The sequence below is a fragment of the Halichoeres trimaculatus genome, unplaced genomic scaffold, assembly GCF_033239565.1.
Source record: "Halichoeres trimaculatus isolate MK-OKI-2021-1 unplaced genomic scaffold, fHalTri1.1 fHalTri1_scaffold_8, whole genome shotgun sequence".
Lineage (NCBI taxonomy): Eukaryota > Metazoa > Chordata > Actinopteri > Labriformes > Labridae > Halichoeres > Halichoeres trimaculatus.
In genome coordinates, this window is record NW_027437186.1 from 38,783,811 (window position 1) to 38,808,769 (window position 24,959).

Sequence of the window (24,959 nt, forward strand, 5' to 3'; positions counted from 1 at the left end):
CTGTAAACACATCCAGGTGTGTGAGGATCAGTGCTCTCATTGGACAGCACTGACAAAGGGCGGCACACAGAGTACAGACCTGGAAATGGAGGTAAACATGTGTGTTTGTGCTCTTATTAGAGCTGCTAAATCATTTTCAGTTTCAAGAGCAGCTCCTTCAAAGCAGCTTAACAACACCGTTTACAATTTAGGAACAGGAAGACCAATGATCGCAGCAAGGAGGCGCTATGCTCTGCGTGTCCTGACCCACAACATGCTAGCTACAGCGTGGCTAAACAGAAGACGGAGGATCAGGTATGAACCAAAGACGGTTAGGTTACGGTGGCTCTATAGGCCCAAAAGGAGCATGGATCCTGTAGTTAGTTCAGATGGACCTTGGTTTGTATTCAGACCTGCACCAGAGACCCACGAACCGCACCAGAGTTCGTTTGGAAGCGGACCGAGACCACCTCAAAAAGTGGGTCTGGGTCCGGTTGTTTGGTCCGCACCAGGGTTCGTTTGTGTCTATTCACACCTGCAGGAAAAGTCCGCACCAGCGTGGGAAACGAACCCTGGTCCGTTTAAAGTGGACCACACAGTCCAGGTCTGAATACGCCCTAAAACTGACTGAGAGAAACTCTGACAGGTCGAATCGAACCGTCTGAGGAACATGTGAGAGCGGTCAGGTGAGCCCACGGGAAAACAGGAAATCTTCAGGAAAATTCACTGCAAGCTGAGTGTGTGTGTGTGTGTGTGTGTGTGTGTGTGTGTGTGTGTGTGTGTGTGTGTGTGTGTGTGTGTGTGTGTGTGTGTGTGTGTGTGTGTGTGTATGGGGGGCCACATTTACACAACACAGCCGGTGTTCTGAGTAGTTTTGCTGCTGGTTGAAAACTGACACTGCAGAGCAAACGAAGGGCAGAGGTGATCAGTTTGCTCTAACTCCTGTTTCATCCATGAACAGAGAGAAACGCAGAGTTAGAATAATTAAAAAAAATTCAAGGACACTTTTATCAGACACAATTAGGAAGTCTTCCTCAGTACACCACTCTCCCCTGTTGAACATTTACTGATGACGTGAAGCAGCAGAGGCATCCCGACACGGCGTAAACAAAACAAATCATGAATCACGTGATCAAATCTGTGGGCAGCTTCAGTTCAGAGTCCTCTAACACAGACTGAGGGACCCTCCAAACACCACGTCTCATTTCCAGCTGAATCTCTGATTCCACCCGCTGCTAAAGACAAGACGAGGATTAATTAACATACAACACTGTATCACCACGGTTACATCATCAGAGTCAGAGCCATCACTTCCTGCAGCATCACCCAACGACTCCATCAGCTGATTCAGATTTTGGCACGTTTACGGCACGTTCACGGCACGTTCACGGCACGTTCACGGCACGTTCACGGCACGGGGCTCTGCGTACACTAAACACTCTCTGAGGCCTATGAATAGCAGCCACTTCATCTGAGGCTGATTTCATCTGACGTTTTGAGATCAGCGGTGTCAGAAGTGCTGCTCTCGTTTTCAGATCAGCTCTTGTACCGTACAGTTTGAACATTATTTCAGATATATGTCCAGGTCAAAAATACACACTGAACTCCTGTAAGGGTTCAAATAATGTGGAGATATTCCTTCACACCGTCGCTTCGATTATAAACAAATGATGCTTCATTTTTTAACCAGGGAAAGAGGATGTACAATCAAAACCTTTTTATGTGAACAGCTGAAACTGTTGATACCTGTGTGAACAAAGTCTTTGATAAGAATTACGAGGATGTGATTTGTTTGTGTTTCATTTTGGATTCGTTTGCTCAGCAGCCTTTGATTGGCCGCTCGCAGCGGTTGGAGCGTGAACTCAGTCTGTTGTTTGCTTTGTCACTTGTTACTCTGAGTAATAAAACTGGCTCCAAGTTCAGTTTCTAACGAGAAAAATATCATCTTCACAAAAAGATATGAGGAACCAGATAATATATAATAGGATCCAGATAACAAAGTGGATTTTCTTTAATGGCAAACTCTGCCAGAGAAGTGAGATGCTTTAGTACGATCCTCCATCTGTCATAAGCATCCTACAGATCGCTCACAGATGGATGATTTTATCCTGGTTTACATGTTTTTAACAACATGTTCCCATGTCTTCAGAGTCTGGTGTGTAGCATGTTGCTAACTGTGACAAACTGCTCAGTCTTTAAACCTTCAGAAACAGTATTTATCATTATTTCTGTCAGTGTGTTGAAGCTATGCAGTAGCTAGCTCTGTTTTAAAAGTGAGCACAGTAACAAGCTCAACGCTAGCTCCAGTTCACTCATGATTAGCAAACAAAGAGTGCATCTTGTTTACAATCTCCTCCTGCAAACATCTGAACTAAATATCACGAACGACTGTGACTGACAGGACACCGTCAGCAATGTAGGCCTTAGAAATACAGGTTCAACCTCCACACTTCCTCCTCCAGGCTCCTCTACTCGGGGATAACATCCCAAACTTTACAGCAAGTTACCAAATCAGCAACGACACCCAGTGTTGACCAAGTGATGGAAATTAATTCAGGTAACACTGAAAGAAAGTTATAATCAAAGTAATTTGGCTATATCCTCGACAGCAACGTAAACATTAGTTATCACATTTCACCCTGAACAGAAAACACCAACATCCAGAAAGCAGGAAATAAAAGTCAGGGATTAAGCTATCACTCAAGTGTAGGCTCTCATATCTCTTAGAAAAGCAAGGTTGAAATGATACCTATGAATAATCCTTAAAGTGTCATTTTCAACACATTTAAGGAGATTTTCCTGTTGTTATCTTCCAGTAATGACACATTTTTATCTTGGATAATCGCTCTACGCTCCATGAAACGCTCCAACCCTCAGTCCAACACTGTGCCTTCATGTTTGTTTTCTGGGAAAACTTCAGGTTTATGGTGGATTTATCATCCTGACTTTCTCCTGCCAGAGTCTTCATGGTTTAACTATTAAATAAAGGCTGTTTCTGTGTGTTAGTGTAAGTGTTTATCTGACACTGACCCCCTACATGTACTTTCAGACCTTAAGGAGGATCTAAAACAGATGGTCTCATCAGCTCACATAGAGACATTACTGCTAATTCAGACTTTATCACAGCCAGTCAGAAACTCCTCTGGGCTCTGAGCTTGGAGGCACTTGGAGAAAACACCATCAGAAGTTGATGTTTTTATGGATTATGGTTAAACCTGACAGCCCGCAGCAGCAGAGGGTCTCTGCCACTTCCTGTATGCAGCAATGCGCGCCCCCGGGAAACCAGGAAGGCAAGTAAAGCTCAGTGTTAAGTGAAAACATCCAACATGGTCATCTGTCGCCCTCCCCCATCCAAAATACAGTATCATCACACGGGGACGCGCATTTTAGCAAACAGAGCCGTTTAGCCGACGCAGCACGGAGACACTCCCTTTAAAACAAGCACGGAGCCCTTTAAACCAACTAACGTTAGCCTTACACCAGGAGGTTACAGGAGCACAGGGTTAATTCAAACAAACTTAGAGCTGAATGAAGAAAGACAAGTAGAGCAGAAGTGTCCCAAACTGCTACGTTAACTATCGGCTCCGGCTGGCGGCGCAGAGTGCGAAGAGTTGAGGACAAAAAGTCGCTCGGAGATGCCTGGAGAGAGTCCAGTTATAGCTGGTTATTTACACCGCTAACGGCCGCTCAGAGGCCACCTCCCGCCGGTAAACCTGCGCAGTGTGTAGCTTTCATGGTCCTTACCCACACAGTGGATCAGTTTGTGCCTCCACGAGTCAAGTTCCTGCCGAAAGCCGCGCCTGTCGATTGTGCATTGCTGCCTTTTGCACTGACTCGCCATTTTCTATCGTTCGTGTCCGGCGGGCGCGCGCACAGCTCAGCACGGGAAGAGGAAGCGAGCGGCCGCGGGAGCGCGCGCGCCCCTGAGCCGAGCAGGAAGTCGGTGAGGGAAACGCTCCCCAACTCTCCATCATCTATCCTACTAAAAAAATTAATAGATAAATAATAATAATAAAAATAAAAAATAATAATTAAAATAAATAAAAAATTAAAAAAATAAATGAAAATAATTAAAAAAATAAAAAATGAATAAAAATAAATACAAATAATAAAAAATAAATACAAATAAAAATAAAAAAATAAATACAAATAATAAAAAAATAAATACAAATAAAAATAAAAAAATGAATAAAAATAAATAAAATGAAGAAATAAAAAATAAAATTTAAAAAAAATAATAAAATTTAAAAAAGAGTCAAAAAAATAAAAAATCAGCTATCCTACTCCTGTGACCCTACCCCAGAAAGTCAAACATGATGGCTGACAGCAAACACGTCACTTTTTCAACATTCTGTCTCTTTTCATCACATAATTATCAAATATCAGGATAATACAGGACAAATTAAACCAAAACATCCAAATATACACATACCCAGGCTATTGTGTAATAAACATGTCAGTAGGTTAAAAAACACACTGATTGCAGTTGATCATGTTTTGCCAGTTATTGCAAATAAAACACATATTTTTTAACATAATTTGCTTTGTTATGGGCAATAAAACCCATCTGCATTGAAACACCTTTCAGAAAAAGATCGAGTTATCCTTTACCTAAATTTTTAGGAGTACTGTGCTTTACTGTAGATATTCGGTCTAAGTCCTAGTTTGCTCAGTATAGTGGTCATATTTCACCCTTAACACCTTTATCTGTTCTATTCTGTCTGACCATAATGCAGTTTGTTTCAAGTGGGAATATACTTTAATAGCACACCTTTGCACTTTATTACTGAGAAATATCAGACAAGATACCCCACCTCAGAGCACACAAAACTTGTTTTTCTCTCCATTGATTGTGAAACTAAAGGTTTAATCAAAAATGTTAGAATAACACCAGTAAAATGTTAAGTTTTATTATTATTATCATGATTATTAGAAGTGGTAGTAGCAGTAGTAGTCGTTTTATTAATTTAATGATAAAATCTATAAATTTTAGTCACTAAAAAGTGTACTTCAGTTTATTGCCTAACTAACGCATTTAAAGGCACAAACAGCTGAGCTCGAGGTCTCCGTGTCTTATTTATTCCTCATATCTTTTTTATCTCCTGTGATTCAGATGCTTCTGAGAGCTCCATCATAATATCTTTCATAAAAATGTCTGCCTCAGTCCCCGAGCTGTAGCACAGCAGACCAATCAGATAAAGTTTTCAGCTGGAGCCAGCAGCAGTCAGGCAATGAGGCAGCGCGGCGGTCAGGCTGCAGTGACGCTCTGCTCATGGTGCCTTCAGGTGCTGTGGGAAAACACGGTGACCTGAAGCTTAGCTACTTACTGGAACAAACAGCGGTGTCACAACAGACTGAAACAGTGGGTCAAAGGGAAACTTTGGTTTCTATTACTGATGAGTTTTCAGTGGTCAGGAGGGATTTCAAGGAATCAGAAGAATGTTTGGTTTACGATTAATTACAGGAACATACATCATTATTTTAATAAAGCTGTGGGACTACTAGTGACTACCTGTACTGAGAATAAACAAATGTCAATCGCATGTATCTGTAGTAGTTTTTATCTTACCTGTGAGTAAGATGGGGCATCCAAAGCCTCCTCCAGGAACCTTAAAGACATTTGAACTCGAAGTTTGGAGTTTACGGTGAGTCCCTGAACGCCACATACGTTTCTCAGCCGGTGTTTTTATATTTTTACGCCCCTACGGTGTTGTATTGTGGTTTCCATGCTTCGGGGACGCCTAACGTAGCCTACAGGTAAATATGATGAAGCTGTCTTTCACAGGTTTGTTTCCTCTGCGTTAATGATCCGTCAGGCTGCGCGACTTTAACACGCTTCTTATTTAACGGTAGCACATCCAGGAACATGTATGTTAAAGGCTGAGCCGATCATATCAGCATCTTCAGTCAGATACATCAACACTGACGGCTGTCAGGCTGGGTGTGAGCGGGTGAATTATTCAGGCCTTGAGGTAAAACGACACCTTCATGTGGTGGAGATCTGAGCTCTGAGCTGCTACAACATCATGATCCTGTTTGCAGCAAAGCCACAGCCACGTCTTCCTATCGGTTCATTACTCCAAGGCTTTTTCAGCCATGTGCGCTTTTTAGAGGCTTTAACGCCATCATCCAGTGCGCACTTTGGATAAGCTATAGGACAGACCCACTGGGCTTAAGACCCACCTTCACTGACAGCTACATTACAGGACATCATCACACCACTGAGGCTTTTCCTGATAACGTTGGTAATATTTCCCAAATGACTTCAAAACCATCAACCTGTGGGAAATAAACCTTTAAAGTTAGAAAAACAAAAAGTTAAAAATACTAAAATAAAATAACGTATAACTGTATAACCAGGGGCGTAGCTACAATTAGGCAAACACAGGCAGTTTCCTGGGGCCCCAAGATTCCCAGGGGCCCCCAAAGCATCTCTTAAAAGCTGATTTATGAAGTTCTCTTCAACTGAAAGCATTTCTTTTTCTAAATCTTACTTCACATGCTTCAAAATCCATCAAAGTCTTAATCTGTGATGATGGTTTTGGCTCCTCCCCCTCCCTTCTTATTCAATGGGCTATTCCATGTTACAACACATCTGAACATTTGATTCAGGAAGAAAGTGGTAAAAACACTTTTTCCCTTTTTTTTCTTATTTTCAACCAAGTGTGAAATCAAACCAATGTTGCTCTGAGATCTGAGATAAACATATCAGACTTTTAGGATTTTAAGGACTTTATCTAGCCCAGGAAACAGGATCATTTTCTCTAAATCAAACTTTTGGAGTTAGTGATAAACATTATTGTATAAATCTCTTTTTTGGAAACATAACTCACTGGACAGGGGGTCAAATAAAAATACATTCACTTTAAAATAATAGGACCAAAAAGTATGGTAACTGTAAATATCACCTCTTTCAGTAGATTTTTTTCCAGTTTGATGTTGTGCTTGATATTTACATATTTTTTCTTTACTAAATTATTTTTTTCAATATTTACCTATTGTAATGTTTTTCACTTCATCCTTTCTTGTTTGTTCCTGTTACTCTGTAAATTCCCCACTGTGGGACAAATAAGCTGTCAATGGACCATAAAAGATTTCAAATCCAGGACAAAGTGGACTAAATGATGGATTCACTTTTTTCTAAATCAAACTAAAGTTCAGAACTTGAGGAAATGCATTTAGTTGTGTTAAGTTAGCATGTACAAGATTAGCACTGTCTCATGCCTTGATTCTGGGAAAGAGACAGTGGACCCAGGGAAGGCCAGTCTAGCTCTGAGGAAGAGGAGTTACAAGGACATGGAGGGCCCCACTGACTGGGTTTGCCTTGGGCCCCCAAACCACTAAATACGCCCCTGTGTATAACCTCAACCCCCAATCTGTTTGTGTTGTTGTGTCAGGTATTATAACTGAAGAACCAAAGTGTGGTTTCTTTTCTCACCTGTCTGACCAAAGGTAACACCAATTTACAGACTTTCTGTCTCAGCACATGGAGCATGGGGGTTTCAGGGACTTTCAGAAATCTTGATCAACATTAAAACCTTTCCCCCAGAGACAGTTACTGCCTGTTATTTTAACTACCAGCTATTTTCTTAATCCTGTGAGTGACTCCCTATCCTTTAGCAGAAAGGTCAGAGGTCACCACAGGAGAAAGACCATCACCTGTGACTTCCTGTGCTTGCACCACTCACTGCTCGTCACTGATACAGGTGTGATCTTGATATCTGCTGCCAGTGACTGTTTTTCTGTGCTGAACAGGGGGGACATGACTCTGACCAGAGGATCTTTCACCTATGCCAGTGGGGAGGAATACCACGGCGAGTGGAAGGAAGGTAAGGAAGTCCTGTTTCTGTTTGAGTGCAAGCTTCTTCACAGGAGAGATTAGACACACCGCCAGTGTTTGGGAGGGGCTAATGTTGATCCATTAAGATTGAATTGTTTATATTCAGTAGCCTCACATTTCACTAAACGCTGGCACCAGGAGCTGCTCTGTGTTAGGTGTAGCTGTAGTAGCACATGAACAACTCATGGACAACAATATTTTCCACATAAATCTCTGCGTTACATTTATCTCCAATAGTTAATTTTCCGCACTGAACCATTTGCACGCAGGCTGGTGAATTAAAGCTTTATCTAACGCTGCTACTGCCGAGGAGACTCACAGGAGGAAGAGCGTTGTTTATCAGCCTCTGAGCACATCCTGAAACTAAGTATCCACGGTTACCAGCTCTTTGAAAAACTGCACAGAGGTAATCTGAGTGTTTACATGAAGAGAGCCGTGATGGTAAATATTTCCCATGATTCCTCACACACACCATGGAGCTAAAACTGACCGTGCTGAGGAAACGTGTTGTCTAAATTTTAACCCAAAGATTATGAGGATGCTTGCACTGCTTGAACTCTCCCCTACACACAGACAGCAGTGCAAGTGACATGCAAGCTCAAGCTATTTAATCAAATCCCAATTAGCTAGCACTGGCAACCCATGACGGGCAGAGCCAGATTTACCGGCCGAGGATTTGTCAAATCTTCTGGATTAGACTCTGGACCTGTTTGGGAAATTGTAGAGTGCTCGGGCAGCTGCTCACCAGAAACCAAATTAATCATAAACCTGGAAAAAGCCCACAGAGGAATTTATTTTTTCATTCTGGGTTTCTTCTTTAGGTTAGCTACCTGTCGAATCATTTCAACTGCTCCTTCGCCCTCAGAGGTAATTTTCCCGCCTGTCCATGGCGGTGATTACAGGTATGAACCCTCTGACATGACGATGAGCGTCAGCAGTGAACCACAGGCTGCTGGGCAGGAGTCAGACTTCCTTCCCCGACTGTCTGGATCCTAAAGTAGAAATCCTCGCTAAAAAATCTGGTGGATTAGGAGCTGTAATTCCCACCATGCAGGAGGCAGATGGGACTCCTAATTCAGAGGTAAACCTTGAGCTGACAGCGAGCGGGGGGGCACTCAGCCCCGGGCACGTCCTGACTCGTGACGTGTGGAAGCTCAGGAGAACATGTGAATATCAAACACTGAGCTGCACTGAGAGGTCAGACTCTATGCTCTGAAGGATGTTACACACCATCAGCACAGAAACCCATCAGAGGTTCAGGGATGGCGTGATGATGTCACTCACCTACATTAACGTGTTTGACCAGGTGGCGTCAGAACATCACATCAAGGCCCTTTGACTGGCTGGATTTCTTGTGTTTCGTTCGTGTGTTTGAAGCCTGATCCTCCTCACGCTGATGTTCGTCCTCTGCAGGTCGGAGGCACGGCGTCGGTCAGCTCAAGTTTCAGGACGGGACCTGCTACACCGGCCAGTTCGAGAACGGACTCTTCCATGGCTCAGGTGTGCTGCTCTTCACTGACGGATCCAGGTGTGTCAGGAACTCTGAGCTTCATATTTACAAAAAGAAAACAGGATACAGTAAACAGATCACTTCCCATCAGGCCGTGAGGCAGCGACTCTTACCACGCCTGATGTTTGACAGGAGATAAATCTTTCTAAAGCAGAACCAGGCTCCTCGTTAGTGCCTGATTAACGTGAAACATAATTAAAGTGCCCCTCCATCAGGTGGGCAGAGTACATTCATCAGGTGGGCAGAGTACAGTCATCAGGCGGGAAGAGTACATTCATCAGGCGGGAAGAGTACATAAATCAGGCGGGGAGTGTACATTCATCAGGTGGGGAGAGTACATTTAGACGAGTAGAGTACATTCATCAGGTGGAGAGAGTACATTCATCAGGTGGGGAGAGTACATTCATCAGGCCTGGAGAGAGAGCATTCATCAGGCAGGGAGAGTACATAAATCAGGAGGGGGAGTACATTCATCAGGAGGGGAGAGTACATTCTTCAGGCGGGGAGAGTACATTAATCAGGCGGGGGGAGTACATTTAGGCAGGGAGAGTACATTTAGATGGGGAGAGTACATTCATCAGGAGGGGAGAGTACATTTAGACGAGTAGAGTACATTCTTCAGGCGGGGAGAGTACATTAATCAGGCGGGGAGAGTACATTTAGACCGGGAAAGTACATTCATCAGGCGGGGAGAGTACATTCTTCAGGCAGGGAGAGTACATTCTTCAGGCAGGGAGAGTACAAACAACAGGCCTGGAGAGAGAGCATTCATCAGGCAGGGAGAGTGCATTCATCAGGCAGGGAGAGTACAAACAACAGGCCTGGAGAGAGAGCATTCATCAGGCAGGGAGAGTACATTCATCAGGAGGGGAGAGTACATTTAGACGAGTAGAGTACATTTTTCAGGCGGGGAGAGTACAATAATCAGGCGGGGGGAGTACATTTAGAAGGGGAGAGTACATTCTTCAGGCAGAGAGAGTACATTCTTCAGGCAGGGAGAGTACATCCAGCAGGTGGGGAGAGTGCATTCATCGGACGGGGAATGTACATTAATAAGGCAGGGAAAGAACTTTCATCAGATGGGGAGAGTACATACATCAGGCGGGGAGAGTACATTCACCAGGTACAGGTTCAGAGTACATTAACTGCCATGAGGTGTGACAAACACAGGTTTTCCCTACAGCTGTGGTTATAGGACACAGTGTTTTTCATTGCAATTGATAAATTAAAACATGTGATATAAAAAAAAACTATTCCAAATATTCAGGGAAATCTGTGACAAAGTTATTTTAAAAATGAAAATCAATTTAATTTTTAAGAATAGCGTTGTGAGTGTAATAAATCACACCCTTTTCCCTCCCTCCTCCACCAAAGGTATGAAGGAGAGTTTGCTCATGGAAAGTTTCAAGGCACCGGCGTCTTTGGCCGATACGACGGCATGAAGTTTGAAGGAGAGTTTAAAGACGGACGTGTTGAGGGATACGGTAATTATTTACTTTCTTTCCATCACTGGCTCAGTCCGTCTGACGAGGCCTCTGGTTGGTGTCTCACGTCTGCCTGTGCCTCCAGGGTTGCTGACTTTCCCGGATGGAGCTCACGGTGTCCCACGAAACGAGGGCTTGTTTCAAAACCACAAGCTGCAGAAGAGGGAGAAGTGTCCGGGGGTGGTGCAGCGAGCGCAGGCGTCGGCCTCCAGCGCTCGCACTCTGGCTCTCTGACTGTCCCCGACCCTGGAGGAGACGCAGTCATGGCTCCAGCTCCTTTTAGGAGGACCTCAGGGATGTGTACCCCCTCCAGACCTTTTTTTTCTGTATCTCTCTCTATTTTCTCTTTCACTTTCTACTCTTCTTCTTCTGCATCTCCCTGCTCAGCCTCCTCACTGGCTTGGAGTGCACGTGCAGTTTGACCAAACGAAGGCTTTCTAACGACTTGAAGAAACACCATGAAGCACACCTTTAACTTCTCAAGTCACCTGACACTGAGTGCTGCTGTTTTTCCTCTTTCTGAACATTGTTCTCATTCACAGTGTCTTAGTTTCCTCCTGAATTGTTTTTTACACATCCAGCAACCAGACAGACGAGAAAAAGACGTCTCTGACTGCCTCTGACCGTCTCTGACCGTCTCTGACCGTCTCTGACTCTCTATGACGGTCTCTGACTGTCTCTGACTGTCTCTGACTGTCTCTGACTGTCTCTGACTCTCTATGACGGTCTCTGACTGTCTCTGACTGTCTCTGACTGTCTCTGACTCTCTATAATGGTCTCTGACTGTCTCTGACTGTCTCTGACTGTCTCTGACTCTCTATAATGGTCTCTGACTGTCTCTGACTGTCTCTGACTCTCTATAATGGTCTCTGACTGTCTCTGACTGTCTCTGACTGTCTCTGACTGTCTCTGACTCTCTATAATGGTCTCTGACTGTCTCTGACCGTCTCTGACCGTCTCTGACCGTCTCTAACTGTCTCTGACCGTCTCTGACCGTCTCTGACTGTCTCTGACTGTCTCTGTCCGTCTCTGACCGTCTCTGACCGTCTCTGACTGTCTCTGACTGTCTCTGACCGTCTCTGACCGTCTCTGACTCTCTATGACGGTCTCTGACTGTCTCTGACCGTCTCTGACCGTCTCTGACTCTCTCTGACTGTCTCTGACTGTCTCTGACTGTCTCTGGCTGTCTCTGACTGTCTCTGACTGTCTCTGACACAACCAGGGTTTCTGTTCTGCATTAGTTGGAGTTCACAGTAAGTCCGTTAGTCAAAGACGTTAATGAGATAAATGTGCTGCAGTCGGGGAAACTTAAAGGTACCTGTTGGGTTTCTGAGCTCTGTTGGTGCTTTGGACCTATGTTTCTAAAAAGAGCCCTGTTTGGTTTGTATCATGCACAGGCATGAGGATGCATGGACACATGCATGATGACATCACTGCAGAAAGCTTGGTGCAGTCTGACTGACAGAGACTTGGTGCTAATTTAAGGAAACAGTAAAGGCCTCGTGTGGTGTGTGCTGCAGCGTAGAAAACGTTAACGTTTGAGGATATCCTCCCCACGGATTCAGAGCTCATCTCTGCTGGGATCTTTTCTTAACGATGCAGAATCTGTTGGTCTGAGCTTTGATCTGGGTAACTGATCAGCGTTTGTGTAGTGAGCAGTGTTTTTCGTTATTGGCGGCTACATTCAGTGCAGAGCAAAAAGACAGACTGCAGAGACGGTGACACTGATTTAACTCTAATGGCCACTGAGACACGTCTTTAAACCAAATTCATCCTCTCATCTTATGACACAGGTCAGACTGAGCTACCGTGATACACAAATAAAAAAAGTACTGGTTGGAGATCAGGCTGTGATGAATACCTTGGTAGATAAACGATCAGTCCCTGTGGCTCTGTCAGCGTCAGCAGCTGCTTCTTAGTTTTTAGTCATTCGAACAGAAACTTGAACAGGTGAGAAAGCAGGTAAATGTATTCATCATGATAGTGTAGCAGCATTAGCAGAGCTGGTCATCTGTGCGTCATCTGTGCGTATTTACATCCAGGTAGTAGAGCATTCTGGCTCCTTTAACCACAGCTACAGCCCTGACCAGGGACACGTGGCTGCACTCCAGCTTTAACACAGTGTCTGCCTGGCATTTCTGTGCATCAGAGTTCAAACATTAAACATTAAACATTAAACATCCCCGACCTTTAATTCCAGCGCTGACTCACAGACACACACATCCCAAACTGAACCAGAAAGAAACGTGAAACTCTCCAATGCTTTGGTGTTAAACAGTTCAGTGAGGATTATCTGTGATTGGTGAAACGGGACAGTGTTTGAACTTTAGTGAATGTAACGATGCCAGGTGTAGAAACATCACAAAAGGCACCTTGAAAATCCATCTCTGGTTAGAGCGACTCTGGGAGCTTGGTCGTCATAGGAATGTCTTCTGTCTTTGGTCTCTGTCCTCTGAACGGAGCAGTGTTCACATTTGCCTTAAAGATGTTTCTGTACCAGAGTCTGAAAACCAGATCAGGCACATCAGATCCCCTCTCCATCAGCAGCTCAGAGAAAGTCCAACAAAGCGTCTGTCCCAGTGGAAATGAAGGAGCAGAGGTTTAGCTCCTCTGGATCGTTTCCATGTCCGACCTGAGAAGTAATGACCAATAATCCTGATTAAACGCATCAAATTAGAGACGTAGATCTTAACTGAGGCAGCTGATTGAAAGACTTTATAACTGGATATATATTTAATCATAATTACTTTGATTTCTGTGTGTGTGTGTGTGCTCTGACCTTTCAGATGATATTTTTTGTTTATAGGTCAGGATGAAAACTGTTTACTGTCATTGAAGCGGCGTGGTGGAGTCTTTTCTGAGGATTGTATTTGATATGAACTCAGCCTGTCCCAGGTTTCTGTGGGAGCAGATGAATTCAGCGTACTTGAATAGTTACTCGGCCTTACAGAGCGTTAGTGGATGTGGAGTGTCGAGGGTTGCCTACACAAACTTCAACCAAAGACAATCAGAGGAAATGAAGGAAGCGCGGAGCAGGAGTTATTTCTTACAGACAAATCATCGAGGACACGTCCGCACAGGGCTTCAGAGGACTGAACACAGAGCTGAACAAAGAGCTGATCAGAGATTAAGCTGTAAATATCCCTTTCCTTTCCCCTCTGGATCACTGCAGTTTGTGAAACCATGGTTATTTTGTTTTGGAGGGGAAAGAGTGGTTCATGTTTGTAACAGCTCCTGTGGTGCAGCGGCGTGCTGCAGAGAGCAATCAGAGAGATTTAAGGTAACGTTAGAGCCTCAGTCAGACCACTGCATGCGTCACTGTCACCATCCACTCATACACACTCACACACACTCACACACACTCACACTCACACTGCAACGTTTGCTGTACCTGCAAGGTGTGTAATGTTCTCTATTTCACACAGTATGACGGTGTTTTTCATCTCTGTATGCCAGGGACAAGATCTGCTAAAGCCTTCTCTGCCTACACACACACACACACACACACACACACACACACACACACACTCACACTCACACACACACACACACACACACACACACACACACTCACACTCACACACACACACACACACACACACACACACACACACACACTCACATCTATTTCCAACTGGAAACAAATGGTGCTTCAAAGCGTGCCTGTCCAGACTATCACCTGGAGAATACCATCGCCATGGTTACCTTGGTTTCTGTGACTGTAGTCTCTGCTTTGAGTGCTCTTATAGAGAAACTACGGCACACTCTCCTCTCATTCTCCCTGGAAAGACTGAGCGAATCACAGAGGTGGTGACAGTGGATGTGTTTAATAAAGAAGTGTTGATAAACAAACATTTGGAGTTTTTATTTTTGCTGTTGTTTCTGTCGCTCCGACGCGGGGATGAAGCGTGAGGCGTGTGCAGCAGCTGCAGGAGGAAGTTTTCAGGGATGGAAATGAGCCTCTGGATTTTGGCTGCTGCACAGCGTGGAGCCTCCAGTTTCCCCATCCCCCTCCTCTACTCCACTCCTCTACTCCGCTCCTGCCTCCTGCAGCAGCTTGCTGCGTGTAGTTCACATGGAATTGGAAATGACAGGACTGCAGCCGTAAAACATGCATGAGTCATACCAGATTAAGAGCTCCAGTCAGCCCGTTCCTCTTTCTGAACCATCTAACTTTATCTTAGTGAGGGTCAGACTGCAGGAGGAGAACACAGCACTTCCACAGAGTGTGTGTGTGTGTGTGTGACCTTGTTTCCTACACGTCGTGTGCCTGACCGTTACACCACTGAAACAGGAAACGCTGTGCATAGCTGATAGTGTATCTGATGAGTTGTCTTTTTACATTCACAGCTTGAAGAAAATGCAGCAGAACAATGATTTGTGCTCTTTAAAGCTCCCATCTCCTGCTCCTTTCCTCAGTTTAATCTGGATCATTGATGTCTTCATGAAATGGTAGGAACATGTTTTGGTCCAAAAAGCCAATAAATCAAGCACAGCAGCATTGTTTCCAGGCTCTCATAGCCCCTCTGTTCAGAACGCTCTGATTTAGTGGGCGTGGCCTTCATATGTAAATGAGCCACCGCTGATACCGCCCCGCTCTTCCACGTCACTGAGAGCGGCGCCACGAGCTCCGAGTGCACAATGTTTAGAAAACAGAGAAGCTCCTTTACCGTAACATTACAGGCTAAAACAACAGGCTAACTGCAGCTAAAGTTAGCATCCTGAAGCTAACACAGAGACAGGGGGGACACTGAGGAAAAGTTGTTGTGAGTAACATCATGTTATCTCATGTTGTGAGATAAGTCACTTTAAATCCTTCAGATTGAGCTTCATCTGATCACTGAGGTTTCCCAGCGTCGCCCTGAGGAGGGAGGGTTTGCTGGTGAGCGCGTACAGGATGAACGAAGGTAACTGTGGTGTTCACAGACCTGCAGTGGGATTACAGGATGGATCTGAACCTGAGACTGACGGTCTTACAGTTTGACCTGAAACAGATTATAGATGTTCAGCATTCATTCCCCTCTGGGGGGGTTTTCCAGCAGGTCCAGCTCCCTGAGCTTGTCCAGTCTCTGCAGAGTCTCCATGACGTCAAACTGCCACTGTTTGACCTGCTGCACCGCGGTCAGACCCTCCTGCAACAGTTCACACAGTTTCTGAGTCACACAAGAGTTTCTCTCAAGATCTGAATCAGAAAAATCATCTTCAGGACACACAGACACGTGTAACGAGTTTAACGGCTCACGTGGTTTTTGATTTCTGTGTCAGCGCCTGCACATACGAGCAGCTTCACGATCCTGTACCTGTTGAGGCGCACAGCGTCGTGCAGGGCCGTGTCCCCCTCCTGACGGGACACAGACGGAGCGGTTCAGACAGAAAGGATTCAGTCTGGATGTCAAACACACTCTTCACACGCTGCCTACCCTGTCCCTGGAGTTGATGGTTGCTCCACAGGACAGCAGAAACTCCACGATGGCTGCGTGTCCGGTTCGTGTGGCGACGTGCAGAGGAGTGCTGCGCAGCTGCAGGGGCAGAGGCACACAGTGACTGCGCAGCAAACACAGGCCCTGTATGGACGTCAGGCTCACACACACCATCACCTTATCTCTGACGTCCAGGTCAGCCCCGCGGCTGCTCAGGGCTTTGACAGATCCTAGGCTGCCCCCCCTGCAGGCCCAGTGGACGGCTCTGGATCCCAGCTGAAACACAGCAGCATGTCCTGTTAGCAGCCCTGACAGCAGGAGGCGCTGAAGCTAACCTCACTGACCCCATCAACATCCTCACAGACCCCAGACAGACACACCTGTTTTACCTGGTCTCTGAAGTCGATGTCTGCTCCTCTTTCTAACAGCGCGTGGATGACGGCGGCGTGTCCCTGCAGAGAGCAGCGGTGGAGCGCCGTCCTCTTCAGCTGCAAAGTCAAACACCGTCAGACACAGCGACAAAGACAGCGTCAAAGACAGCGTCAAACACAGCGTCAAAGACAGCGTCAAAGACAGCGTCAAACACAGCGTCAAAGACAGCGTCAAAGACAGCGTCAAAGACAGCGTCAAACACAGCGTCAAAGACAGCGTCAAAGACAGTGTCAAAGACAGCGTCAAAGACAGCGTCAAAGACAGCGTCAAACACAGCGTCAAAGACAGCGTCAAACATAGCGTGAGCAGAAACTGTTGGTTGGTTTGGTTTCCTGCAGGACGTCACACACACCTCATCATGGACGTCTGGATCCCCTCCCTCACTCAGGTATTTCTCCACGGCCTGAAGATCTCCCTGACTGGCTGCATCCATGAACTCTGCCACAGCCCCACACCCAGCCTGTCCACACAGAGACACGTACAGAGACGCGTGCAGAAACACAAAGACACATGCAGAGACACAGAGACACATGTAGAGACACTGAGACACGGACAGAAACACAGAGACATGGACAGAAACACAGAGACACGGACAGAAACACAGAGACACATGCAGAGACACGGACACAGACTTCATGGACCTGTGGTGGGCCTGAGGCGCCTGAGACTGTGACTCACGTCGTGGATTTCCACAGACACCCTGGGGGAGACGGTTTCCTGTCTTTGGCTCAGCTCAGTGACTTCCTCCAGAATCTCACCACCAAAGTCTGGGATCCTCTGCGCGGTGTGCTCTGCCTGCAGAATGAGGGCAGAGTGAAGAGCTGGATGTACCCAGAAACCCTGAAGGAGGAAGGTTAGAGCTGCCGCTTCATGAAGCAGGTCTGCCAAGTGGGTCTGGGGGTGTTGAGAGCTGGGACGGTCGTGTTAATGTCAAAATAAATTCACAGCATGGTGCAAGCAGAGCTGGGTAATAAAACAGTAACGCTCCGATCAGCTGGTCATGATCCATCGTTTCAGTTCATCCAGTTATCAGAGTTAAACATGAAAACATGACTCAGCAGTTTAAAAACATGACTCAGCAGTTTGAAAACATGACTCAGCAGTTTGAAAACATGACTCAACAGTTTGAAAACATGACTCAACAGTTTGAAAACATGACTCAGCAGTTTGAAAACATGACTCAGCAGTTTGAAAACATGACTCAGAGTCAAGCTTAGCTCCTGTCTCATTAACATTAAACATGAAATCTTGTGCTGGTGAGAATCTGAGGGTTTCCTCCCTGACGCCTCACTGACTCTGTGATAACCTGACTTTAGAGGAAAATCTCTGAGTTTCATCGACCTGAGATTTTTCCTTGGTCCCAGTTTCACTGACCTGAGGTTTCTCTTTAGTCTCAGTTTCACTGACCTGAGGTTTCTCTTTAGTCCCAGTTTCACTGACCTGAGGTTTCTCCTTAGTCCCAGTTTCACTGACCTGAGGTTTCTCCTTGGTCCCAGTTTCACTGACCTGAGGTTTCTCCTTGGTCCCAGTTTCACTGACCTGAGGTTTCTCCTTGGTCCCAGTTTCACTGACCTGAAGTTTTTCCTTGGTCCCAGTTTCACTGACCTGAGGTTTCTCCTTGGTCCCAGTTTCACTGACCTGAGGTTTCTCCTTGGTCCCAGTTTCACTGACCTGAGGTTTCTCCTTGGTCCCAGTTTCCCCGTCCATGAGGTCGACCGTCCAGCGCTCGGCGTTTTCCATCTGTTCCTGGGTCCAGACACAAACTAAGCAGCTCCAGCCTCTGATCAAACACAGCGAGACACCAGAGAGTCCCTGAACCTCTGACAGAGTGTGTGTGTGTGTGTGTGTGTGTGTGTGTGTGTGTGTGTGTGTGTGTGTGTGTGTGTGTGTGTTACCTTACACTGGAGAGCTGCCGGCCCAGTGGCTTGCTGGCTGGAATGCTGGGTTCATAGTGGGACATTATGTTGCTCCAACAGGTGTGTGTGCACTTTAGTGTGTGTGTGAGTGTGTGTGTTTGTGTTTGTGTGCCCTTACCAGCTCTACACTCACTCACACACACACCCACACACTCACACACACACACACCTTTTCCATGTCGTGGTCAGAAGCTGAGCCAATCAGCTCCTGATGTTACTCACTGGTGTTGCTGCCACAGCTAAACCCAGTTTTTACAAGAGTACCACACACACACACACACACACACACACACACACACACACACACACACACACACACACACACACACAGCTCTGATCTGTGGGATTATGTGACTTATAATGGATCTGTTTGATGGCACACCAACCCTCTGGTAATTTTAGCCAGGCAACACACACACACACACACACATTGACTCATACACACTCACACACACAGGTGCAGAAACTGAAACAGGAAGAGGAACCTTCTCAGTGCCTGTATTCTGAACGCTTAGTTTCAGCGTCTGTCTCTTTAAGGCTCTCTGCTCCAGAAAGCCCCTTCACTCTGATTGGCCAGCTCTCTGGAGGTCTGTCAGGGGCAAACCTTGGAGTTTAAGGCCCGCCCCTCCAACTGGACATGACCCTGTTAACAGATCCTGATGGTCTCTGTGAGTCTGCTGGAGACCGTTTTGATCCGTTCACAGAGTCAGAGGTTTCTACAACACGTGAACCTGACGTGGTGTGAAATCTACGAAATCTGTGAAATCTGTGAAATCTGTGAAATCTATGAAATCTGTGAAATCTGTGAACATGTGGACTGAAAGCGTCGTCACTTTGTATCCGTGTTTGAGACACGGGGAAGAAGACGTTAACAGGTTTCTGCTCAGGATGAACCAGAGGAGTCAGGTAAAGTTAATCCAGCTGTTGGTGGCGCTGTGGAAGCTAACGCTAACGCTAATGAAGTGAGTGATTACAGAGACCAAACTGTTGGATCCAAGAAGTTTGATTGGTCAGAATGATGTTGGTTAATTATCAAACAGTGTTAATGAGAGCAGCAGTGATCCTCAGCAGCTGAATGATTAACACCATGAACCCCTAAGTCCAGCTCTGGGGTCTCACTGATGGTCTACGTCTCCAGACCCTGACCCTGTTTATACAGTCTATGCTCCAGACCCATCAGAACAGATCAGACACAATCTGCAGACAGGACTAAAGAGGGGACTTCCAGACCTCAGACTGCCCCACACAGACCCAGTCCAGGTCTGGGGTCTATGGTTGATGGGTAAAGAGCTGCTGTCATGTAGGACTTGGTTTGGTCTCAGGGTTTGGTGGCTTGACTCAGCTCAGGGGTCAGACACCTGTCCTCTAGGGGGCGCTGTGATCTGGATTACTCAGACCCTGGACTCACTGTGTTTCTCTGAGCCCAGCTCATCACGACAGGGACTTAGTTACAACTCATTCAGGTTTAGAGACATTAAAAAGCTTAGACTGGAATATTTCCAAAGACCTGGACCTGCTCTTAGACCTGGTCTCGGCTGAAGAACCACACAGTGTCTGTGCTGAGGGTAAAACTGGGAGCAGTGCAGCGATTTTAACCGTGTCTGTGTGTTAGAGGAAGAGACGGCACAAAAACACACACCACCCCTCCCTGACTGGTATTTGCATACAGTGTTTTATACACACACACACACACACACACACACATACACACACACACACACACACACACACACACACACACACACACACACACACACACACACACACACACACACACACACACACACACACACACACACACACACACACAGGTTTGTTGACAGACACTCCTCCCACAGTGTGACAGAGGGAAGTGTTAATGGTTAACCTGCTGAGGCAGAGTTCACAGACGCCATTTTAGCCTCACAAACATCTGATCTCAGCCCGGGGCGAGGAGCCGGGCTGACTCTGCTCTAACCAGAGGTTCTGTTGGTACCGGGCTGGGTGTGAGTGCTTCAGTTCAGCTGTGAGGCTTCCTGTGGTTTCTGAGGATCAGTCTTCCTGTCCAGAGCCTCCACACTCTGTGGACTCTGTGGGCTCTGTGGGCTCTGTGGACTCTGTGGGCTCTGTGGACTCTGTGGGCTCTGTGGACTCTGTGGGCTCTGTGGGCTCTGTGGACTCTGTGGGCTCTGTGGACTCTGTGGGCTCTGTTGACTCTGTGGACTCTGTGGGCTCTGTGGACTCTGTGGACTCTGTGGACTCTGTGGGCTCTGTGGACTCTGTGGGCTCTGTGGGCTCTGTGGACTCTGTGGACTCTGTGGACTCTGTGGGCTCTGTGGACTCTGTGGGCTCTGTGGGCTCTGTGGACTCTGTGGGCTCTGTGGGCTCTGTGGACTCTGTGGGCTCTGTGGACTCTGTGGGCTCTGTGGACTCTGTGGGCTCTGCAGGACGTGTGTTTCAGGTGGATCACCATGGTGACCATGAATCACCTGAGTGTTGAGGACCCAGACGACAGCTGTCCACTGCTGCCGGAGGCGGCGGAGCTGGACTCACCCACAGCGGTCCATCAGAGACAGCGAGGGGTCACACAGACCCACAGCTCTGAGTTCTTCCTCAGCAGGTAGAGATCTGCTTCCTGCTTCCTGTTGGTGTGTGTGTGTGTGTGTGTGTGTGTGTGTGTGTGTGTGTGTGTGTGTGTGTGTGTGTGTGTGTGTGTGTGTGTGTGTGTGAAATCCCTCAGTGAAGCTCCTCCTCCTCTCTCCTGCTCAGGTGTGTGAACCTGTCCCTCAGCGTGGTGCTGCTGGTTGGATGTTACTCGTCTCTTCTGGTTCCTGCGTACTTTCCTCTGCACACGGCTTCAAACATCAGCCAGGACTGGCTCCAGCCTGAGGACCTGGTACACCTTCACACCCTGACACCTGTGTTTTCAGTCTGATCTCTCTGTCACCACGCTAACATCTCCCTCCCTCCTGAGGTCCTGCTGAACCGCTCAGCGTCCCTGCTCTCAGGCCCCTGTCGGCCCTTCTGGTCCCTGAACCACCTGAGGCCCCTCTCCTGGTCTGCCAGCCTGGTGGACGTCCCTGTGTTTGTGCAGCAGGACGAGGCGGGGTCCCGGGACCTGTCCCCTCCTCTGGGGCTGCAGGGCACCGAGGAGGACCTGGCCCTGGCTCTGGCCTCTCTGCCCCAGCCCGGCCTGCCCGCGGCGCTGCAGAGGGACGGCAGCTGTCGGCGCTGCGTGGTGGTGGGGAGTGGAGGGGTACTTCATGGCAGCCATCTTGGGTCTCACATAGACCAGTATGACATCATCATAAGGTAAACGTGCCATGACAGACAAAGGAACGGGTTTTAACGTCACTACACCTGAGCAGCCATCAGAGGAAAGTTAGAGTTCAGTCTGAGGTCGAGGAGGACGCTCAGTGCAGGACGGCGTCAGGGACAGAGTGAGACTGCAGGACAGATCAGTGTTAGCCCAGACAGGAAAAGAACCACCAGCTAACGTTGGAGCTAACATTGAGCTGACATTGTGGCTAATGTTGAGCTTATGCTGGTGCTAATGTTTGGGCTAACGTTGGAACCACAGTAAGAGCTAACGGGGCAAACGTTGGAATTAATGTTGGAGCTAACATTGGAGCTAATGATGGAGCTAATGTTGGAGCAAACATTAAGCCAAAATTGGAGCTAACATTGGAGCTAATATTGAGCTAACGTTGGAGCTAATGTTGGAGCTAACATTGAGCTAATGTTGGAGCTAATATTGAGCTAATGTTGAAGCTAATGTTGGAGCTAACATTGGAGCTAATGTTGGAGCTAACATTGAGCTAATGTTGGAGCTAATATTGAGCTAATGTTGAAGCTAATGTTGGAGCTAACATTGGAGCTGATGTTGGAGCTAACATTGAGCTTACGTTAAAGCTAATATTGAGCTAACGTTGGAGCTAATATTGAGCTAATGTTTGAGCTAACGTTGGCGCTAACATTGAGCTAACGTTGGAGCTAACGTTGGCGCTGGCTCAAAGGGTTCACAGGCCCACTGCCAGATCCAGATCCAGATCCAGATCCAGAGCCTGAATAGAGAGTTCAGCAGCTTATCCTCAAGCTTTTTGCCCCCCACTGCTTCTTCATCTGCAGTAGGCACCATCATCATCATCATCCTCATCCTCAGGTTATAACCTCCAGGAAAATGACCCCATCCTCTGGTTAACGTCATGAACGACGGCAGACGTTAGCATTAACTATCTGATCAGACCAAAACCAGACCTCAAAGTGTGCTAGCTTCCCTCTGGTCAGAGTGCTCTGAAGGATACTTTGAGATTTTCCAGCTGTGTCTGTTGAAGAGAGTCGATGATAAAATGTGTAAAACCAGAGCCCAGGTAGAAACCACAGAGTTTTATTTTTTAACCAGAGCTGATGGCTCTGTCCTCAGCAGCTGACCTCTGACCTCTGACCTCTGACCTCTGGGTGAAGGTTAAAGTAAAGTGAACTCATCCAGAGGTTTGTCTCCAGGCTGAACAACGCTCCAGTGCCCGGCTTCGAAAGAGACGCTGGTTCCCGGACCACCATACGCATCCTGTACCCAGAGGGGGCGCCTCACTCTGCAGCCGAGTACAGCAACACCACCATGGTGGCTCTGGTGGTCTTCAAGAGCCTGGACCTGGCCTGGCTCACGTCCATCATCACCCAGCAGCCCCTGGTAAGCCTGCACGTATCCCAGAATCCTCTGCACACATCCCAGAATCCTCTGCACATATCCCAGAATCCTCTGCACACATCCCAGAATCCTCTGCACGTATCCCAGAATCCTCTGCACACAGAAATGGTTTGTTACATGAGGCGTGAGAGCGTCATCACACTCACCTCCACACGTCCTCTCCTCCTCTTTGAACAGAGCTTCTGGTCCAAACTGTGGTTCTGGAGGGAGGTGGTGGACCAAATCCCCCTGAGAGCAGAAAACTTCAGGATCCTCCACCCGGAGATTATGCACCAGACTGAACGAGTCCTGCAGACGTACGCCTACAAACAGGGCAAGGTGAGTCCTGCTGAGGAGACCTGCAGTCCTCTGTCCCCGCCCAGCGTTTTGTTTCTGAGTGAATCCACGACAGGAAATCCAAAAACAAATTCACCTCTGGTTAAAGGATGTTCACCTGAAACTCTAACTGGGGACTTTGCTGAGAGCAGATTTAAGGAAAGAGGAAACCGGCTTCAGGCTCAGATCAGAAACAGAAAAGTCAAACAAGCGACGAATTCAACACGACGAAAACACCAGCCAGGAAAAACTGAGTTAATGAAAACCTCCAGTATAGAGTGTGTTTATCTTTTTTGGTGGTGCTCCTCTGTAGATCCTGTAGATCCTGTAGATCCTGTAGATCCTGTAGATCCTGTAGATCCTGTAGATCCTGATAACCGTGGCACTGACCCAAAGTCGTCTTCCTGCTTCCAGATGGTGCCGACCCTGGGGGCCAGCGCGGTGGTGATGGCGCTGCAGCTGTGTGACCAGGTGAGCCTGGCAGGGTTCGGCTACGACATGCAGCACCCAGAGGCCAGGCTTCACTACTACGAGGCCATCCACATGGACGCCATGAAGGCTCAGGTGAGGATCGACGGCTGAACCGCCGTGCTCTGAGCGCGGTGCCTTCCTGACACGCTGACCTCTGCCCTCCAGGTGCTGCACGACGTCAGTGCAGAGAAACTCTTCCTGAGGGACCTGGTGGCTGCGGGCGTGGTGACGGACCTGACCGGCGCTCTGTGAGTCAGCGGCTCAGACTGAAAACACACACACTCCTCCACACAGACCGCCATCACTGCAGGAAGACTCCTCCTCAGCACGGACCGACCTTTAAAACTGCCTCTGGAGGTCAGACGGGCTGAGGATCGCAGAGTCAGAGCGGCTCAAGTCAAGATTTCACCAGCAGCTGTGAGAGCATCACCAACTCCAACAAACAGAAACTACGAAAAAACACGAGAAACGAACGTCTGGCTGCTTGTTCTGCAGAGACCTGACCTCACAATAACTCAATAAATCAATGAATGTTCAACTACTGATGTTTATTGTCTCCAAAAATAATCTATAGTCAAAGACATGTCCACAAATCACTCTTTGTGCAGCGCTGCAGTAATACGGACAGAAAAAGTGACTTTGCAGCAAATTGTACAAAAAACAAGGAAACAGTACAAAGCTGTTCTATAAATACAAAATGGGTCAAAAAAGGTTTTTCAAACATGTCATAATAAACAAAATGTGTGACACATTTTTTTCAATGTGCGTCAAACAAAACAAAATATCTTCCAGTGCAAACTGTTGGTTAGAAATCATCATTTCAGTACTTCTAATAAATACTTTAGGATGAGCGATTTAGTAAAACGATACAAAACCTTCAAGAAACAGAAATTTAGAAAAGGTGA

The 24,959-nt window shown here is 46.9% G+C and overlaps 4 protein-coding genes across 7 annotated transcripts in view; 2 read left to right on the forward strand and 2 right to left on the reverse strand.

The window, feature by feature from the left end:
- The window catches only part of LOC141795634 (uncharacterized), a 28,278-nt gene extending 24,414 nt beyond the window's left edge, over positions 1 to 3,864 (reverse strand). For all 4 annotated transcript variants that reach the window (XM_074676598.1, XM_074676597.1, XM_074676599.1 and 1 more), the window contains exon 1: positions 3,724 to 3,864. In XM_074676598.1, the coding sequence (XP_074532699.1) occupies positions 3,724 to 3,820 (97 nt within the window). In that variant the 5' untranslated portion in view covers positions 3,821 to 3,864. The remainder of the gene's footprint in view (positions 1 to 3,723) is intronic.
- A 1,753-nt stretch (positions 3,865 to 5,617) lies between these two features.
- Positions 5,618 to 11,451, forward strand: morn4 (MORN repeat containing 4). The gene is made up of 5 exons (XM_074676296.1): positions 5,618 to 5,736; positions 7,735 to 7,808; positions 9,233 to 9,347; positions 10,704 to 10,813; positions 10,899 to 11,451. Exons 2-5 carry the CDS (start codon positions 7,742 to 7,744, stop codon positions 11,045 to 11,047), a joined length of 441 nt encoding a protein of 146 aa, XP_074532397.1. The 5' UTR covers positions 5,618 to 5,736; positions 7,735 to 7,741; the 3' UTR covers positions 11,048 to 11,451.
- Positions 11,452 to 15,621: 4,170 nt separating this feature from the next.
- ankrd2 (ankyrin repeat domain 2 (stretch responsive muscle)) lies at positions 15,622 to 18,465 on the reverse strand. The gene is made up of 8 exons (XM_074676398.1): positions 18,337 to 18,465; positions 17,344 to 17,460; positions 17,018 to 17,125; positions 16,623 to 16,721; positions 16,411 to 16,509; positions 16,234 to 16,332; positions 16,056 to 16,154; positions 15,622 to 15,945 (listed from the first exon to the last, which is right to left on the reverse strand). Exons 1-8 carry the CDS (start codon positions 18,403 to 18,405, stop codon positions 15,826 to 15,828), a joined length of 810 nt encoding a protein of 269 aa, XP_074532499.1. The 5' UTR covers positions 18,406 to 18,465; the 3' UTR covers positions 15,622 to 15,825.
- Positions 18,466 to 21,031: 2,566 nt separating this feature from the next.
- On the forward strand, positions 21,032 to 24,861 carry st3gal7 (ST3 beta-galactoside alpha-2,3-sialyltransferase 7). Its single transcript, XM_074676137.1, has 7 exons — positions 21,032 to 21,180; positions 21,330 to 21,456; positions 21,535 to 21,872; positions 23,064 to 23,250; positions 23,446 to 23,586; positions 23,998 to 24,147; positions 24,220 to 24,861. Exons 1-7 carry the CDS (start codon positions 21,032 to 21,034, stop codon positions 24,304 to 24,306), a joined length of 1,179 nt encoding a protein of 392 aa, XP_074532238.1. The 3' UTR covers positions 24,307 to 24,861.
- Positions 24,862 to 24,959: the final 98 nt, after the last annotated feature.